Below are 19,318 nucleotides of genomic sequence, written 5' to 3' on the forward strand. Positions count from 1 at the left end.
GTTTTTCCTCCCAATCTGACAGTAGAGCATCATGGAGAAGACCATGCCGAAGAGCTGCAGAGAAAAATATACCAATTTAACAAGCATAAAAATACTGAACTAGACGAGCCAAAAGCTCTTTCAGGTCTGTAGGCAACCAGAAGCATAAAAAATATTAAAACTAGATGTGTGAGGTGCTAGATAGTTTGGAATCAATCCGGTTTTAGGGAACATAATAAACTAGACAAAACGCATGAAAATGTCAAAATTTACATTGAAACATAAATATAGAACCTTAAATAACCCATTTTAAACAGTTTATCAGCAAAAAATATATATATAAAAAGTTATTTTCACTCCAGGAAATTATCAATGCAATAGAATTAGGGCCACTGACAAACATAATAATCTGACTAATCTCAGAATTTTGAGGTCAAATCAAAGAAAATCTCAGAATTCTAAGGGGAAAAAATAAAAATTTTGTGAAAAAAAAAAAGTTCATATTCTGTATTCTGACAGCAAAAAATATATTTTTTTAAACCATTGGCCCTAATCCTCTTCTATTAAAAAAAAAAAACCTCTTCCCATGTCCAGATCTAAATCCTGTAAAAAATAAAAAGTGGGCCAAGTCGAAGAGAAGAGACCATCTGATTCTGTCCAGTTGACCAAGTGGTGCAGTACCAAGTATTACCAGCAGGTGCTGTGAGTAATTGTGCCATCTGCTGTTAGATATTTATGGTTTTAGTGAGATTAAGTGTTAGACATCTTTAGAGCTCAGTGTGTGCATTTTTACCAGAATGGCAGCAAATGCGAAAGCTATTCCCAACGACACCTCCATATTGTCCTTCATGTAGCTGATGATTTTTTCGTAGCAGGGCTGCGGGGCGAGAACATGGCGCATTCGTCACAACACAAGCTGAGAAAGCTCTTACAATTAAACTATTTTAAAAGATTAGTGCATCATTTCTTCACATCCTGTCGTCTTACATCCTTGTAGATTCCATTGTCGCACACATTAGCTGGAGCAGTGGAGTTGCACCTGCAGGAATCTGGGATTTTTGTCCAGTCTGACGGTCCCTTCATGAGTCCACAACACATGAGCTGCAAACAAAAAATTATTTTTACTCATTTAACTTAATAGTGAAGCCTCCAACGCCACATGGAAGCAGCTAATAAACACAGGCGAGTCAAAGTGAGAAAGAGCCAAACATAAAAGAAAAACATCTTTAGTCAGCTGGTGAAGGGACTAAAAGAAAATTAAAGAGGTAAGCCGTGAGCATTAAAGTGAAGTACAAGTGAGATGAAACTTTGGTCTTTTAGACATCAAATTTATAAAGTTTGTTGCATAAATACCTCACGCTGCAGTTTCTCTATGTCAGCAATCACTTCTGGTTTCTGGTTTGAAATTGGGGTTAATTCCTCCAGTTTCTTCTTAATCCAGTCGTTCACCTACACAGAAACAAGGTTCAGTCCTCCAGGTTGTTGACGCTTAAGCAGAAATAACAGTACTAGGGGAGGATCCATCTTACTTTGCCCTCCCCGATGGCTGCCAAGATGCCAGCTGCCAGCAGCAGGATGAAGATGAGGAGCAGGAAGACGAAGAACTGCAGAGATGGAACAAAATGAATGCAGTTAATTTCTTCATCAGAATCCAAAATGTCTTTATTGGTATATTTCTTACTGGCTCAACAGTCCCAGCACTTTAATTCACACATCATCTTATGCACAGCGTTCATAATGAAATTAAAACTGTAGTAATTACACATTTTAACGTGCAAACAGCAGGTAGTTTTGTTTGTGTGTCCAACAGGTGGCGCTGTTGGAGGGAATAATTAACCAGTCCTAATTTACCCTCCAGTCAAACCTATCGGCATAAAATCCCTTTTCTTTAGGCAAATACTCATCAAGCCACATGTGGGGTTCAAGGTTCGATCCTGGACGCCTCCCATTTAATATCTACACTCCCACTAGCTCAGGTTATAACAAGGTGAGTCTGAACCCAAACAAGCAGAGAACAAATTATCAACAACAAATCAATAACTTTCTGAACAGAAACAAAACTGGAGTCATGATTGGACCAAAAGAGGAATGATCTAGAGCTATAGATCTAGAGTCACACAGCTTCAGTTATTACAGCTGGAAACTAAGGATCAGGCTGAAGTCTGAACATTCAGAGTCACAAAAAGACAGTTACAAAATCAGCCTTCTATCACCTGAGGAAAGTTTCCAGTGTTTCAGCTTCTATGTGCCACAAATCTGGAACATCATCCAGAAAACTGCAGAACTGCTGAAACACCAAGTTCCTTTAAGTTGAAGCTAAAAACCCACCTGATTAGAGTTGCTTTTTATCACCAGTAACTGGAACATTTAACATTTGATGTTTGCTTGATGGCTTTTGGCAAAATGTAATGTTTATTGATGGTTTCATAACTGGTGACTGTTTTTATAACGAGTCCTTGTCTAAAAATGTTTTCACCCCAGTTACGTCAAAATATGCAAATCGTCCAATGAGGTTTGAAGGTCGACTGTTTTCATGCATCAGATTTAACCTAATTTAGCATTCTTGGTCCGCCTAGACCTACTTTTATTTTTCTTGCAAGTCAGTTTATTTAATTGACTATAACTCCCCCAATTTCATCCAAAAATAAGTTCAGTGTGTTGCTGTTCACTAGAAATTTGCTGATCTGGTGATGTTTTGACAGGATCTAATGAGGGAGTCCAAAAATACCTCAGATCATTTATTAACCTGCAGTTTCCTGTAAATCAACCTGTTGCATGAAAATGACCTTGAAGTTCATGTTGAGTGATTCTTACCACCAGCAGCATGCAGCGGCTCTCTTTGTAGGCGCCGCAGCAGCCCAGGAAGCCGATCACCATGATGATCACCCCAATGGCGATCATGAGGTCAAAACTAGGAAGATATTGATCTGTAATCTGGAAAAGAGGAGGTGGGAATCAATCAAACATTGAGATGGGATCCAGCAGTTTCAGAACTGGTCAAGTCATTTAAACAAATTAAAAAAAAAATAGAAGGACTTTCAGTTGAAAGAAAATGACTTGAAATGTTCATTTCCCCCAGCATGCAGAGATAAAGATGATGCATTGATTCTCAATATAAATGGAGTCTCACCTGGTTTCCACCTTTGGTGACTTTCAGGTAAATTCCAACTCCAAGGATGACGCAACCACAGACCTGAAGAAGAACGAGAGAGGGGGAAAAAAAGATTCATCATAGTTTGTTTTCTGCAGGTTGTTCAGAGCGAGGAAACTTTCTGGAGAACCAAATCAGTTTACATTAAACTAGAACAAACCGTTTTACTCCAACTGGGACAATAATGGTGGACAGAGAAACTAGTGTCATCCAACTGGTTCCTAAACGTGATGTAAACACCACTGCAAGAGCTTAATTGACCCTTTGCGACGTCACATTCAGAACTCCGCCCACTCCACCATGATGGACATCAAAACAACCGATGCGCTCCTTCAAAGCTAGTCTAAAAACAGACTTCTGTAACCTAATATCGCTTATATTTAGGGGATTTCACTTTAAAATGGTCACAGGATGCGGCGCGGTCGGCGACAAAAACAGACAAGGATGCAAATCAAACTTGTCATTTTATTTTATAATTTTAACGAGGAAAGTTACCGTGGCGACGGATAGCAGCCGTCAATCATAATGACTGGCAGCTCTTGGTGTAATCACGGATTTACAGCGAACACTTTTTACAAGGTAAGAAGAATAACGTTGATATATTTTATAAGTAAGTGTAATTACAAAGATATTAAATATTACATTAAGGAGAAGGTAATCGTCTAACTATTGGTAACCATGGAGACAATGCCGCACCGTCATGTAGCTCAGCATGTATGGAAAAAACTGGTTAGCATCTGGTTGTTAATGCTGGTCCGGTGTAAGGGGAAACGCCTTTTATGCCTGTGACATAAATCATGTGGTGTGAATTCAGGGAAAGTCGGTAATTTGATCAACACCCCAGGAGGGAGGAGGCATGAGTCGGTTTCTAAGCTAGCTATTTTCAACTTTTATATAAACCGCCGACTATGAGCCCCAACCAGGTGAGCTACGTTCAAACACCAATTAGTTGGCTAGACTGGAACAAATAGAAGCCATGAATAAACTGGCAAAAACAACTTTGGAAATTGTCAGTTGCTCTGTTCACTTTCGAAGTCCATCACGGCGCCTCGAATCATTAAGTGACTAGTTGCAAAGGGTCAATAGGAGGTACACCAGATATTTTGCAACAGATCAGTTACCAACCCAAACATCAACTAACTACCAACGTTTAGCTGGAAAACGAGATGCAAAACTAATAATGAGATTTCTCATTAAAACCAAGAGATCTACTCAAACTGGCAGTTAAATGCTTCCATACATCAGGGATGCCAATTAGGTAAAACATCTTTAAGAACTTCCTGTACCTACTATTATGCTGACCACTGTTAGCAACACAAGCTAATGCATTTCACATTATATTCCAATCAGTTTCAGGTTGTACAGATCAGTGTGTGTGAAACATTGGATTGATTTTCCTGCACTAGCATGGTTGCATTTGGGAGGCAGCCATGTTGGAATTTGTATCATTTAACCACAAAAAAAAGAAAAGAAATTGAGTCAACAGGTTATTTGTTGGGTCGGATACTGAGTGAAACTCGACCCTTTTGAAATCCAATCCTCTGAGGTGACGGAGCGTTTCGTTGCTGTCCAGCTGCTCAGTGGGTGTGACTCCATCATGCATTATTCAGCGCTCACACAAACCACCGTAAACACGGTGCTGGAGTGATTTTACACCATAAATATTTAATCTGAAGAGTAGTGGGGAAAAACAAACCAGGCAGCAACTCTGATGAAGATGCCTGGTGAGGCGGCTGGACAAACAGGAAAACCAAATTTAAATTGCTACAGTTGCTGCTGTCAGCTGGTCTTAAAATGCTAATTAAAAAAAAGACAAAAATGAAATTCTTATACCTTTGTAATAATTCTTGATTTTCTGTTCCACATCATAATAAATCCTTGAAAGTATTTTTAAAAGGGTGAGGTTATTGTTAATTGATAAATCACTTTTTAAAGCTCTGAATAGAGAAACAGGAAGACATGATCCATTGTTAGCTTTACAAACAGCAGCGCCCCACCCAAACCTTTTCACTGGATAAACATCAAGGATTCCCACACTCTGCTGCGTACAATTAACCAGTAAATCCAGTACAACCACCATAAACTGCTGGCCAAATAAAGCTAAAAATATAATCAATTATCATTGCGTTTTGCAGTAGAGTTCAGTTCCACTTTTAAAGTACTAAAAGTAATGAGCTGTACTTAAAACTTTGTTCTAGTCAGAATTAAAAGTGAGAAGGGTTTTATTAAAAATAAACATTTCCAATGTTACATATAAAAAAAATCTAATATTTTGATGACTTAAATCCCACAAAAACCTTCGTATTTATCTGAAACACGTGTTATGCAGATGACACTGTGTTGTACCTTACAGAATAAAAAACAATATGGAGTAAATCACTGCATTTTTTAAATCAATTGAAGTACTTTCAGTCCTTTAAGTTTGATGTACACAATACAAATACATTTTTAGTTTTAAATACTATTTTTGTTCAGTTTCTGCTCTTTTTCAGACCATCAATGTAGATCTCAAATCCATTTTCATTAGAAAACCTTCTACTGAATACAACTTTAGATAAAGCAGCAGGGTGTTTCTTTAACTTCATTTAAAAACAAAAACAGCACTTCTTTGTTTAAGATAAAGAAGCACCTTTATCAGATCAATTTAAGTATCTTTTTCTGCCTGGCAGCAGGAAACACCTGCAGATATAAAGGCCAATTCAGCAAACCGGTTCTGGAGGTGAAATGTCATCCAAGGAGGATTTTCCATCAGCTGCAGATCAGTCATTAATCCTGCATTGTAGTCCAGTTAATGGATGAAAAAATATACATTAAAGTACAATTAAACACATTCATCTGAATTTGCCCAAGTATTTATTTTTTGAGGTGGGAAAAATTAAATGCTGAGTTTTAGTTGGGGAAAAAAAAAACCCCTGCAGGGAGTCAAAACTGAAGCCGGTTTATCTACTAACAGAACGATCTGCTGGTCGACACCTGAGGGGAAAAAAACACCGTCGCCCCGTTTGTGTGGAAACATCAGAATCCCAGTTCGTCAGCAAACACCAAAAACTGTAAAATGATGTTTAGTTTCAGCTGAAACTATTTTTTACTGGACAGAAACCCAGAAGCAAAGCAGCAGGTGTTTACTCTGAAACAAAGCCGTGACTGCGGAGTCATCCCAGAGCTCTTTCTAGATAACTCGACCGGATTACTGTGACGCAAACACAGAAACAACAACCAAACCTGAAGATTGACATAGCAACCTCACCGAATCAAAAAGCAAACACGCCCGCTGAGGAAAAACAAAAATGTTTCCAAAGACAATTAAACTTCAGGCTTTTTTACAACTACAGAAACATGAATGTTCCACTAGAATAAAGGAATGTTACAATTAATCCAGATTAGGTGTGTAAAAGTAGAACTTAATCCGTAAAGAAACCAAAAATATTTACTATGATATGAAGCTTCAGGACTGTTGGGAATAAATCTGGATTAAGTACATTTAGGGCATAATCTGAATGGATTATTAGTTCACCACTAAGAACATAATTCAACATCTAGAGACGAGAATTACTTGGATTACATCTGGGACATAAAAACAATTTAATGGATATAATTAAAGTGAGATTTAAATCTCAGATCAGCAACATAAAAACAGCAAGTTAAGACCCAGAATCCAGTCAACAAGGATTCTCTCAATTGTTTATGATTAAAATTATAAATTTAGATAATCTGGATTACAATATGCTGGTGGTCCTGTCATGACATTAGCATTAGATCACGTCTTAATCTCAGAAATCACATGTTAAACTGAGATAATCAGTTAAAATTAATCCATATTATAATCTAGAAATCTTGTAAAACATGAATTCTACTTTTATATGAAAAGACTGAGATTAAATCTACAGGAAAACATTCTGAAAAACTGATCCGTTTCTTTTCATCCGTTAATCTGGTCTCAAACAGAAGCGTTCATTCTTAACGCAGGGCGTTTCGCTGCGTGGGCGTCTTCGTCCCTCCGCAGTGACTCACAGGCTATTGTCAGTCATTCACAACAGATCAACGTGTTCAGTCATGTTCTCATAATCTGCCCTCCGCGTCTGGATCCAGATTAGTTTCAGAAAACAACAAGTCAAACCCGAAAACTGCTGGGAGAAATTTGTTTTCAGTTTTCTGTCAATGAGTTTTCTGCAGAGTTTTGACACAAATTAAACAAGAAAATGATAAAATATAAGGACCAGACTAAATTCTCATGAAATCCACCAAAACGGAAGAAAATGAAGGTTTAAATTAAATCAGGAAACGATGCAAAAAAGTATTCTCCAGATTTCTGAGTAAATATCTTTTTTTAAAAATACATTTAGTGTGCCAATACATACAACAAAATGATTTTTTTCCCCAAGAAATATCTTGGAATAAATGGACAAAAGTGCCAGTGGAAGCAGTATTTTAATTGTTCGTACATAAGAACTTAGTTAATTTAGTATTTTAGTCTTTATGCTTAAAAATTACAGCATTTAATCCACCGTGTCATTTTGTATTTTTAATATTTCTTAGAAGCTCTTTACTTCTACAAAACCACATTTTTTTATTACATTAAAAATCTGATTTTACTCAAGTTATAGAGAGTCATGTTTCCTTTGGAGGAAAAAAACCTTCAAATTATTTCAGTCCTGATAAATTAGAAAGACTAGCCATGTTGCATGTTTAATCTAGATTTTTCCCCTTATATTTTTTTTAAAATCATTCATATTTGAAGTAATTTTTAATAAATTAAAGTGGATTTTCACTTTAAAATGGTTGATATTCTGGTAAACTTTTAGATTTAAATCTTAATGATTTTCTGGGAAATGAAGGAGTTTTCTATTCGTCAGGATTAAATTTGCAGATATTAAATGTTTAAAACATAAACATTCAAGTCATCACAAGTCGACCCAGCTGGATAGCTGCTGTATTTTTTATATCTCTTCCAAGATTGAATTATGTGTAAAAATAAAGTCTCATGTTGGTTGAAGGAAACATGAAGCTGCAGTGGAAACGTTGCCGACGTCGATCCCTGCAGAGTTTTCAGAAACACTCAGCTGTTTGTGATGAAGAGGTTTTGTTTGTTTCTCCTCCTCCTCACTGCAGATCATAATCATTTCTGCTTTTCTGCTCTGAAACGTCAACGCAGGAAAAAACGTCACGATTTCATTCAGTTTGGCTGCAGTTTTATCTGCCATCTGATTCCAAATGTTTTACATTCAGGATGGAAAAACTGGATCAGAACAGAGCTGGGATTTCTGCTCAGTTCAGAGGTGAAAAACAGACGCAGATTAAATCAAACTGGTTTCAGAGTAAATAAAGGAGCCGCCTCAACGTTTCCATCAGTCTGTGAAAACATGACGTCCAACATGGCAGAGTGGCTCCAGATCCTGTTAGCATCGATCTGGAGGCGTTTCAGGAGGAAAGACGGAAATAACCAGAGATAAAAGCTGGACTGACAAAAGTTAAATATCTGCACATAACATTTAAAGTGTAAAATTTATTTATTTTCATGATTTTCTCCCTAGAGATATTTTAGCAAATATAGCATTTAATCCACCATGTTATTTTGCATTTTTATGTATTTTTTATTACCGTATTTTCCACACTATAAGGCGCACCGCATTATAAGGCACATAGAATAGACGCTACAGTAGAGGCTGGAGTTACATTATGCATCCACTAGATGGAGCTGCACTAAAGTGAATGTCAATAAAACAGTGCGACTCCAGTCAGCGAGGAGAGCCTTCCGGACTGGGCCGGGCCGGACGATGGTCACCCTTCTCCATTCACACACAGCATGTTGGTGGAGAACGTGGTGCTAAATGTCCTGCAGACGACCTGATTCTAGACGGTCGGTAGGTAGATAGGTCAGTCAAACTTTATTAACAAACCAGCGTTCTGACAACTATCCCAGCATGCACCGCGCGCTTCTTCTTCTACGGGCCAAATGAAGTCGGCGGCTGCTTACCGTAGTTGCTAGACCTGTTGTGGCTCAATATTGGTCCATATATAAGGCTCACCGAATTATAAGGCGCACTGTCAGCTTTTGAGGAAATTGAAGGTTTTTAGGTGCGCCTTATAGTGCAGAAAATACGGTAGTTCTTGTCTCTTTTCACTGGTTAAAAATGTTCAAAATAAAATCGTGTTATAAGCATCTTTAAAGAAGAACTCCATGTCGGTTATTCAAGTTAAAATGACAGTAGGAACAGAAGAAGCAAAACATCTAAAAATATTTTAGGTTCAACTTTAACAGCAACATCTTGAAACAGGAAGTTAAAAGTTAAATTAGGAGGAGATTGAAGAAAAAAAAAAAAAAAAAAAAGTGGGTGACCGACGTCCACAAAGGTTTTATTGACTGGTAAAATTTGCAAGTGCAACATTTGCATACCAGAGTGAATTTGCATCAATAGTTGCAAGCAAAACTTCTTGCAAGGACTGATAACGCCTCAGGTCAAAGGTCAGAGCAACTCAAACTGGATTCATGCTTTAGTTTTATTGATAAAAATGTTGCTTTTTGTGCCTAAAGTTTAGTTCCAAATACATGTAGTAGCAAGTTCTTCATCTGAATAAATGCGACTTTAATTTCGTCTCAAACTGGAGCAAAGTGACCAGTAAAGTCTTAGAACAAGTTTTAAAACATTTCTGGAGAGGTCAACATGTTTTGTCCCCTGGAAGCAGCCAGTCACGTCTGCCAGGACATGAACTTCACCAGAAAAACTGCTGGATGGCGACAGCATGCAGTGAGCTGCTGCAGAACCAGTTCAACCAGTTAACAGGTTCAGAACCTGTCATAATTCACCATTACCCCCCGGAGCGCCAAAACTAAACCAGCAGGCCCCGTTTAGAGCAAAACTCTTCAGTTTTAACCAAAAACACAAAATAAACAGCTTAAAAATCCACCTTTTAAAAAAAGTCAAGCCCTTTTTGAACAGATTATTTTATTTTTATCATTTTATTTTCAAGAAATGTAAAATTTAGAGCATAAATTCAGAAGGAAATCCACACACCCCCATCTGCACTGCAAATGTTGGTTTTGTTTTCATGTGAATATCTCAGCACACTCAAAATAAGATAAAAGTAACTTAAAAATAACTTTTCAGCAAGAAACAGGAGCTTCTTTCAAATAAACAAGACATTTTGACTTAAAAACAAACTCCTGTGTTGTTGAAATGCTACTTGTAAGTTAGTCTGTTTCTTTTCACTTATACCAACATGTTTGCTGGACCAAAGATCTGTGTTAGGATTGTGGTTTTGCAGTGTAGAGAGGCACTTTCAGCATCTAGGTTGGTATAGCCGTCCTTAAGTAAAGGTAATTTTATTTATATAGCACATTTTCAGCAATACAAAGTGCATAAGTAGCAATTATGAGTCATTTTGCTGATAAAAACAAAACCTGCAGACAGTTTTTATGCATCTGTTGGGAGAAAACAAGCATTTAAAAGAAAAAAGTAAATCTTTCAGTGGTGGAATAATAAATAAAACTGTCCAGGAAGTGGCTAAGTACCATAAGACTATGTTGAGCAACCGCCTGCCTGGTCCATTAGTGTTAAAATGGAGGGAAATGCAGCTGAATGAGAGACGAATTGGTTCTGCAGAAACAGGAACTGCTCTAAATGGACTCCAGAGTTTCTGAGAGAACCTGGCCACACCCTGAAACTGAGCTGGTTTTGTTTGAGGGCGAGGCCAAAAGTAAATAAATGACCTGTTCTATAAAAAATATATATCCAAAAAAAACATGAAGTGATCAGGGTGAGAACAGAAAACAGGTTTAAAAAGCTTCATTTGAGATGCGAAAGACCAAAAACCCACCTTAAGGAAAACTTAAAAAAAAAAAAAAACTGAATTTAAACTAAAAGATGATTTTTTGTGAGACTCACCCAGAACAGCAGGTTGAAGAAGAAGAGCAGATACTTGACACACTTATTAACCGCCATGGTTTCTCTCTGGGGCTCCTCACAGCAGCAGCAGCAGCAATCAGAGCCGGTTTCACCTGGATGTTCTTCCTCCAGCTGCTTTTCTACGTCCGCCTGCCGCTCCTCCCCCTGCAGGCTCCTCCTGCTCACAGCTTAAAGATGCAGAAAACACCAACGTTTCACAAAAAAACTGGCCATGTCACATTTAAAACAAAATCAGTTTTAATGGATTTTTCAGTGATAGAGCAACATGAATGCTCTGATGTGGCGTCTAAATTCACATACCCAAATACGCACTACAAAAACAGAAAACACAATTTAAGTTTAGTTTCTAGGTCAAATATCTTAATACACTAGAAATGAGATTAAATTAACTCATAAGTAACTTTTCAACAAGAAATAGGAGCTGGATTTATGTAAACAAAACTAATTTCAAAGTTTATGTTTTGAATAGATTCTTTATTTCTGAACAGATTCCAGAGACTAAACTAATTCCAGACTCAAATAATTCCTTAATTACAACATTTTCTTTATTTTGAACCAATTGCTGAGTCTAATCTAGTTCTGCTTTCTGAACTGATTCCAGAATCTTTTATAATAAAACATTCTAGTTCCACTAGCAGATTATTTCACTTATAACAAGACATTTATCCCATGTTGTAAAAACTAGAATTTTTTCATCAATTTTAAGGAATTATTTACTTAAATCAATTTCCTGTCTTCCTGAAAAGTTACTTATAAGTTAGTTTTGCCTCATTTTAAGCTACTCCAATATTTTCACTAGAAGCTAGACAAAACAAAAAAACTGATATTATAATCTGTGAAAATGATGAAAATAAAAAGCAGAAACCTCAGAAAAAGGCTTTAAAGACGCCGTCACAGAAAAGCCTCCCAGTTTGTTAAGTGGTGCGACCGGCCGGGTCGGTATGAACGAAGTTATTTCTCAGTTCATCTGTGACGCTGATGTTCAGGAAGTTTCTGCTCTGTGATGCGTTTAGAGTCATGAGATCTGGCCGAGCCGGCGGTGAACAGATGAAACATTGCTCCGAAATGTGTGAGGAAGGATCAGAGAATGCAGCGGCGGCAGAGGAAGGCGTGGAGGGAAAAATGCTTTGGCAGTCCCAGCACATCTGCATATCATTTGAAGCAAGAAAACAATACCTGCACGAGAGTTAAGAGTTTTCCTTCCTCTTCTGTAATTATGTACAGTTTTTGTAATTAAACTTTTGTTGCGGTTCTGATTAAGTTGTTTTCATGTAGGAATTAGTTTATCTTCCTGTCAGATTACAACCTCCAGAATAAAAGCAGAGAGAAAATATCTGGAGAAAATATCAGCAATGACATTAGAGAGGAAACGATCAATCTGTGAAGAGTTATGAGGCCGTTTTGAAACTGATTTCCAAAGATGAACAGATTCCCATAATCTGAGCAGATTATGGCTCTCAGGAGATTATAGATTTTATAAAAACAATTACTTAACTTCATTGGAACGTATTCCCAGACACTTAAAACATTTTTTTTAAGAAATTCGTGACTTTGAAAGATTCCTGCGTCGAACCTCATTATAGATTCTGAACTGATTTCAAACTTAATATTTTGAACAGATTCCCAGAGTCTTAACAGTTTCCCTACTTTGAACAGATTCTTTACTGTGATTCCTGTCTGATATAGTTCTAAATTATAGATTAACTGATTCCAAGAATTTATGTTTGAACAATTCCAAATTGATCTGTTCAAAGTATGCTTATGTTGAACAGATTCCTGAGTTTAATCCACTTCTAGATTCTGAACTGATTCTAACAATCGTATTTGAACAAATTCCAAGATACTAATCTGATTCCTTATTTTGAACAATTCCCCATTCTGAACATATTAATTAAATTTATCAATTTTGAACATATTTCTTATTTTTAACATATAAAATTTACATACAAAGTTATTAAGAGCCACTGTGGAGTCAAACCTTTTACTCAAATAAAAGTAAAAAGTACAACATAGTAAAAATACTCCTAAAAGTACATTTTTTCCACAGTTACTCATTTAAGTAGATGTTACTGTAGAAATGAGACTTCATCGCCATCTAGTGGCAGCTTTATAGAATTACAGCCAGCCGGTTTTTATGTCCCTCCCTTTTATAGGTCATTCATAAAGCAGCCAGAAAAAGAGGAAGCGTACGAGAGACGAACCGAGTCTGAACTCCCGTTTTAGTAAGTAAACATTTATATTCTTCTGCTTTATTGGATTGCAGGAATAATCCCTTAATTCCTGCAGATGAGCTTTAGCCAAACTTCTGCTTTCTGGTGAACCACAGTCGCTGTTTGTTCTCTAATCCCCACTGTAAAAAACACAAAGAAAAAAAACCGCGTAAATGTGCCGTAGAAATGAGAAGGGAAACGTATTTTCCCGTATTTTCCACTTAATGTCATTAAAAAAATTCAGGTTTGGATGAACAGAAATGTGAAAATTTTAACACAATAAACTGCTAAATTACTTTTTTTTTTTAAATCCGTTTCAGAGTTGACATAAATATAAAATGTAACAGAGGCTTTTAGTAAAATAGAGCGCTTTGTTTGCATATTTATTTTCTACTTTTGCTTCTTTGTCAGGTAAATGCTTCATACACATTTCATTTTAAACAAAGACAACCCGAATAAATACAAAAGGCAGTTTCATAATGATTATTTTATCTTCTAACGTATGAAAAACAATCCTATCCAATAGGAGAAAGTAATGGCCTCTCTTATTAAAAAGAAAATGTTACAAATACACAGTAGGTCGTTTCCACTTTTATTTTTTTTAGAAAAGTCCAAATTTTTCTGAAAAAAAAGGGCAATTTTGTTTTGTTGATTTTATTTATCATTTTATTTTTACTCATTTTGGATATTTGAAATGTCTTCCAGTTCCAGTTTTGAATATTCTTTAAAAATGAAAGTTTATTGATCTTTTAGTTGGTGCACTTGCATTAATATTTTACTTGGTGAAAAATAGTCTCAAAATTACAACAGTATCATTTCTGCAATAATTTCTGGTCCAGATATGATAAGTTCTGCTTCCAGTGCAGATAAAAACCGTCCTGATGGGATAAATCAGACAGAATGTCGCTCAGGTCCCGTCCAAAGGTTCGGTTTCGTTTTCGCTCTGCTTCCTCGGTTTATTGACCCGTCCAGCAGTTTGACTTCAATGAAAAACCTCTGTAATAATAAATCATGAGAGTTTTTGTAGTTTTTCTGCAGCTTGAGATCCAGAGATCAGTTCACTTACCCAGTAAATGTTTAGATTAGATTAGATTGCAGAGTTATACACAGTAAAGTGAAATATGTTGTGGTACCTGCAGCCAAAGAAAGAAACATAGCAAACAAGAGCAGGAGTTTACAGTGCAGCACATTAAGTCATAATTAAAATAATAAAAACTATAAAATTCTAATCTTATGACACAGCTGTCATAAAATTAGTAATATGATGCTGAGATAAAGCACCTTATTGCTTTATCACAGCATCAGGATGTGACAAAGTGCATGGAATAAAACAAACTGGAGATACTGAATTACTTAAGCCTCAGAAATGAAAAAGTGAATCGTTCGTGAATAAAAAACAGTCTTCAACCGTTTTCCTACCTGAGAATCTGGTAGATTCAGTTTGTTTTGGGACCAGTTTTATTTTCAGCTGCTGCGGTCAAACAAACCAAACCCTTTGAAAAACCTGTTCCCCTCCTGGCCTCTGGAGGCGCTGCAGCAAGAACCACTGATGGAAACAACACAAAGACCTCTGAAGACACTGAGAACAACTTCCTTCTTCACAAAGTAGAAACAAAATGGATTAGCGTCAGATTTTAGCAGTTGTAGGATTTCTCTTTTGTCTTTAGTTAAAATACATTTCTCTTGCTAGTGCTAGGCTAGCATGTTTGTTTCGGTTGTATTTACCCAGAATGCCCTGCGCTGTGGTCCTCTTCCTGCTTCTGGAGCGGTCTCCGGCCCACTTGGCCCGCTTCAAAACAGAATCATTCAAACTCTGGTTCAAAGTAAACCAGAGTTCACTTCAACACACCTAAAAATGAACCAGACCTTCTAGGCAAATGGACTGAAAAGGGTTGGTGGGAATCCTCCCTTGGGGCACAGGAGTCCACTAAAAAAATCAGGAAGTGGTCCACAGTGCAGGGCATTCTGGGTAAATACAACCAAAACAAAAGTGCTAGCCTAGTGCAAAAGGGAGAAATGGCTCATGGCCTTTAGCCAAAGACAAAAGTGAAATCCTTGAACCACTAAGATCAGACTCCACTCCACTTTTGTTTACGTTTCCTGAGGAAGGAAGTTGCCCTCAGTGTCTTCGTTTCCTTCAGTGGTTCTTGGTGCAGCGCCCCCACAGGCCAGGAGGGGAACAGGTTGATTTGACTCAGAGCAGAGAGAAAGAACCACTGCAGCTGGAGGTGGAGCAGATGAGGTGACTTTAGTCCCAAACGTCAGAATAAACTAATACCAAATCCATCCAAATGTTTCACATTCATGGGTTTTTGGGTCCTGTCAGATTAAACCAAACCAAATTCATTGTTTATAGTGAACATTTGTTTAATTATGATAGTTTTTTAAAAGTTAAATCAAAGACAAGCTTCAGTAATTTAGTATTTTGTGTGTTTTTTGTGTTTTCAGGTTTTCAGCTGGTGACTGAACAACAATGGCGACCACTAAAGAGGATCTGTGGAAGACCCTGGAGAACCTGACAGGTGACCAATTCAAACATTTCAAGTGGCTGCTTCAGAATGATGGGAATGACCTCCCAGCCATCCCGGCGTACCGGCTCGAGAAGGCGGACCGGCCGGACACGGTGGACCTGATGGTCCAAAAGCACGGCGAGGCCGAGGCGGTGAGGAGATCGGTGGAGCTTTTAAAGAAGATCGGCAGGAATGATCTGGCACAAAGTCTGTCAAACACAAGACCGGTACAAAGAGGGGAGTTTGAAAATGGTAAATATGAAAACTGATCAGTTATTGTTGTAATGTCCCAAAATTCTGATAATCTCAGATTTCTGACTTCAATCTGAGATTTCTGATTTAAATCACATAATTTAAGTTTATATATCATCATTTAATCTAAAAATTCTGACTTTTATCTGAGAATTTTACCTTCCTCTCAGATTTCTGACATTAATGTTACAATTTCAGTTTGTAAGCCATCATTTAATCTCAGAAATATCTGTGTGGTCAAACTGACTGTTTGTGCTCCAATCCAGGCCTGACTGCTGTTCCTTCCCAATGTGAAAGTGAAAGACAGAAGTCCAAAATGAGGGAAATGAAGTTCAAAATTAGGCTGAAAATAAAAGAGAGAGAGATGAAGATCTGTGAGATCCAGCGCTCAGCAGAGCTGAGCAGGAAGTCTGCCGAGCAACAGACCGCAGAGAGTCAGCAGACTTTCAGAGTTTTAATCCAGTCGGTCGAGGAAAGTCTGTCCTGTCTCACCAAAGCTGTCGAGGAGAAGCAGAAGACTTTCCAAAAGCAAGCAGAGCGGCTCATCAGAGAGCTTGTGGAGGAAATCTCAGAGCTGACGAAGAGCGAGGCGGAGCTGGATCATCTTCTCCTTACGGAAGCCAACCTGCAGTTCCTCCAGGACGTGAAAACCTCCGACCTCACAGAGTTCTCCGTTCATCAGCCGTCCTACGGCAAAACCGTCATGGCCTCCGTGGACAAGCTGAAGGAAATGCTTGATGGAGAGATGAAGAGGTTCCTCAGCAAGGCCAAGCTGATCCGAATGCAGCAGTTTGCGGTTGATGTGACTCTGGATCCGGACACGGCGCATCCCAACCTGGTTTTATCTCCAGACAGGAAGCAGGTCCACTGCGGTGGCGTGAAGCAGAATCTCCCCAATAACTCGAAGCGGTTTGACACTGCGGCCAACGTTTTGGGCATGCAGAGTTTCTCCTCTGGGAGAGTTTACTTCGAGGCTGAGGTGAGAGGAAAAATAGCCTGGGACGTCGGCGTCGTCTACGGGTCGATTGACAGGAAGGGGTCGATCTCGTCAAGCCCCGGCAGCGGCCATTGGGCCGTCGGATTACGAAGCGGAGGTACGATCAAGGCGGCCGGTTTGAGCCTGGATGTTAAACCTCCATTGAACAAAGTCGGTGTTTTTGTGGATTACAAGGAAGGCTCCATCATTTTCTACAACGTTGATTCTGCAGAACTGATCCACCAATACTCAGACTGCTCTTTCACCGAGAAACTTTATCCGTTCTTCAGTCCTGGCGTTTATCAGGGCGGCTTGAACTCCACACCTCTGGTCATCTGCCAAAGTCACTGCCATCCAACTCCATGGAAATAAAGCAATTCAACTGTGTTTATGATTCTGTGACGGAGTTTAAAGTCATAATGTTACAAAAATAAAGTTGCATGTGATTAAAGTTATAATCAATCAGTATAAAAGAAATTTCCATTTTACACATAATTTCTCCATATTTTACTGCCAAAGGTTTAATATTCCTGTTGAAACTTTGTTTTGCACTGTGATAAAACTCAAGTCAACGTTTAGTTTAGTTTCCTGTCCGATGAGCTTCAGGTGTCAATGTGGGAGTTTGAACTCATTTATCTCAGTCACTAACAAAAAACAAGTTAAAACAGAAGCTAAACATCGCATCCATTCAAACATCTGGAGAGAGAATAATTACTGGTTTCATTTAATAACACCACATTATTACAAACACTCTTAAAACTGAAAAAACAAAGTTGGAATAAACAGACAGTGACTTGATACAATAATTGTCCTGTTTTTAAAATAATTTGAGCTGTAATTGTCATGACTGTTTTGTGGATATTACCAGGAGATGAGATAAATTATTTTCAGGTAAACAGATGAATTATCTAGAAAAGATGTTCAGGTTGTAATAAAATCCAGTTTTTTTATTCCTTTTGGATATCACTGGGTCAGATCTTATTCTAGATCTAAATCTGTCGACAATATTTTTACAAATATTTGCTACGCGTCTGAAAATATCTATTTTTTAGGTCAAACACATATCTGTCCCACAGATGACGTGGCTTAACACCATTAAGGCCTGCAAATTACAAACCTAATTTTATTTTAACTATTGTCATTATTTGTATGTGAAACATTTGATAAAGGGTCACAGGTTTATTGTAGTACAATCTTTGGGTCACCAGATGGCAGTATCTGTTATTTATTTTGCCGTCTTCCTCAGGGTTTTCTGAATCTCATCCATCTCTTTTTTCTAACATTTCATCTCTTTCCTCTCTCTAATCTGTTCACTTCTAATCCCGTCCATCCTGATCATCCCAATGAAAATCTCTGCATCTTATTAAATAGGAGGTGGGATCTGGACAATGTTTTTCTTTTCACAGTGTGTATAAAGTGTGATGAATTGATGCGATTGATATGAAAAAAGGAGTAATAAATTAAAATGTTTTCATTCTGTTTTGTGTTAAAGTCTATTGTAATAAAGGACGGCTATCAAACTTCCCAGGATGGATGCAAGATAAGATTAGATCAGGCAAAGGTTGGAGAGATTATATTTAAAAAAAAAAAAAAAAAAGCAGATTCTCATATTCATCTGTTACACGTCTCAGCTCATAGTGGACAATTGTAACAAATGATTTTTTTTTCTCCTGATGTGTCTCGGCTTCCCCATTGATCTTGGTGGAGAGCCTGTAACAATGAACAGCATCAGTGAAAGAAAAAAAGACGACCGCCGTCTTCTTCCCCAAACTCTCTCTTTATTACAAATTCTTGAAATCATTAATATTTCTTAGTACAATCATGTCCTTGTGTTGTTATCAAACAACCACATAGCATTCACTTCAGTAAACAGTATCAACTCCCACCAACTGTGACAGTATCAAATTGCTAAATTAAACAATTCACCAATTAATTTAGAGCTCACAGATGTACATAAAAAAAACATTTCTCAAATGTAGCTAGATTTCAAGGGCACTAATTTCTTTGAGTTGTAATAATTATGAGAGGATTAATTATGTTAAATAATTTAACATGGACATGTTTTAATGAACAAATATACTTTAAGCTCTAATGGGCTTTGAATAACTATATAACTGAACGTACAGTTTAATTGATTACACAGTAGGGGAGAAATAGTAACGTCTATAATATTAAAATAAATAATAACTAGAAAATTCCTGAAGAAATTTAACAGGGGCCTGCCAAAGTGTGCCCGTCGGTTGGAAACCAGCGTTCTGATGCTAAAAATAATCATCAATGCCAAGCTTAGCTAAATTGTAGTCAATAACCTGTGGAGAGGCAGAAGCATGTTTACT

The 19,318-nt window shown here is 37.5% G+C and overlaps 2 protein-coding genes across 2 annotated transcripts; one reads left to right on the top strand and one right to left on the bottom strand.

Moving 5' to 3' along the window:
• LOC103129884 (tetraspanin-8) lies at nt 1-11,152 on the bottom strand (the record flags this gene model as incomplete). Its single annotated transcript, XM_007541107.2, has 8 exons — nt 11,014-11,152; nt 3,110-3,172; nt 2,794-2,913; nt 1,509-1,583; nt 1,333-1,428; nt 967-1,080; nt 773-856; nt 1-54 (listed from the first exon to the last, which is right to left on the bottom strand). Coding segments are annotated over exons 1-8 (663 nt in total), but the record flags the coding sequence as incomplete, so codon positions are not given.
• Nucleotides 11,153-13,175: 2,023 nt separating this feature from the next.
• Nucleotides 13,176-17,369, top strand: LOC103129874 (E3 ubiquitin-protein ligase TRIM21-like). The gene is made up of 3 exons (XM_007541097.2): nt 13,176-13,256; nt 15,693-16,006; nt 16,273-17,369. The coding sequence occupies exons 2-3, from the start codon at nt 15,718-15,720 to the stop codon at nt 17,352-17,354; spliced, it is 1,371 nt and encodes a 456-aa protein (XP_007541159.1). The 5' UTR covers nt 13,176-13,256; nt 15,693-15,717; the 3' UTR covers nt 17,355-17,369.
• The last annotated feature ends 1,949 nt before the right edge of the window (nt 17,370-19,318 follow it).

This window comes from Poecilia formosa, unplaced genomic scaffold (genome assembly GCF_000485575.1).
Source record: "Poecilia formosa unplaced genomic scaffold, Poecilia_formosa-5.1.2 Scaffold588, whole genome shotgun sequence".
In the NCBI taxonomy this organism is placed as follows: Eukaryota; Metazoa; Chordata; class Actinopteri; order Cyprinodontiformes; family Poeciliidae; genus Poecilia; species Poecilia formosa.

Coding starts and splice junctions, on each gene's coding strand:
- LOC103129874 (XM_007541097.2), top strand. CDS start 15,718: ATGGCGACCACTAAAGAGGATCTGTGGAAGACCCTGGAGAACCTGACA. Junction 16,007..16,272: donor AAGAGGGGAGTTTGAAAATG/GTAAATATGAAA, acceptor GCTCCAATCCAG/GCCTGACTGCTGTTCCTTCC.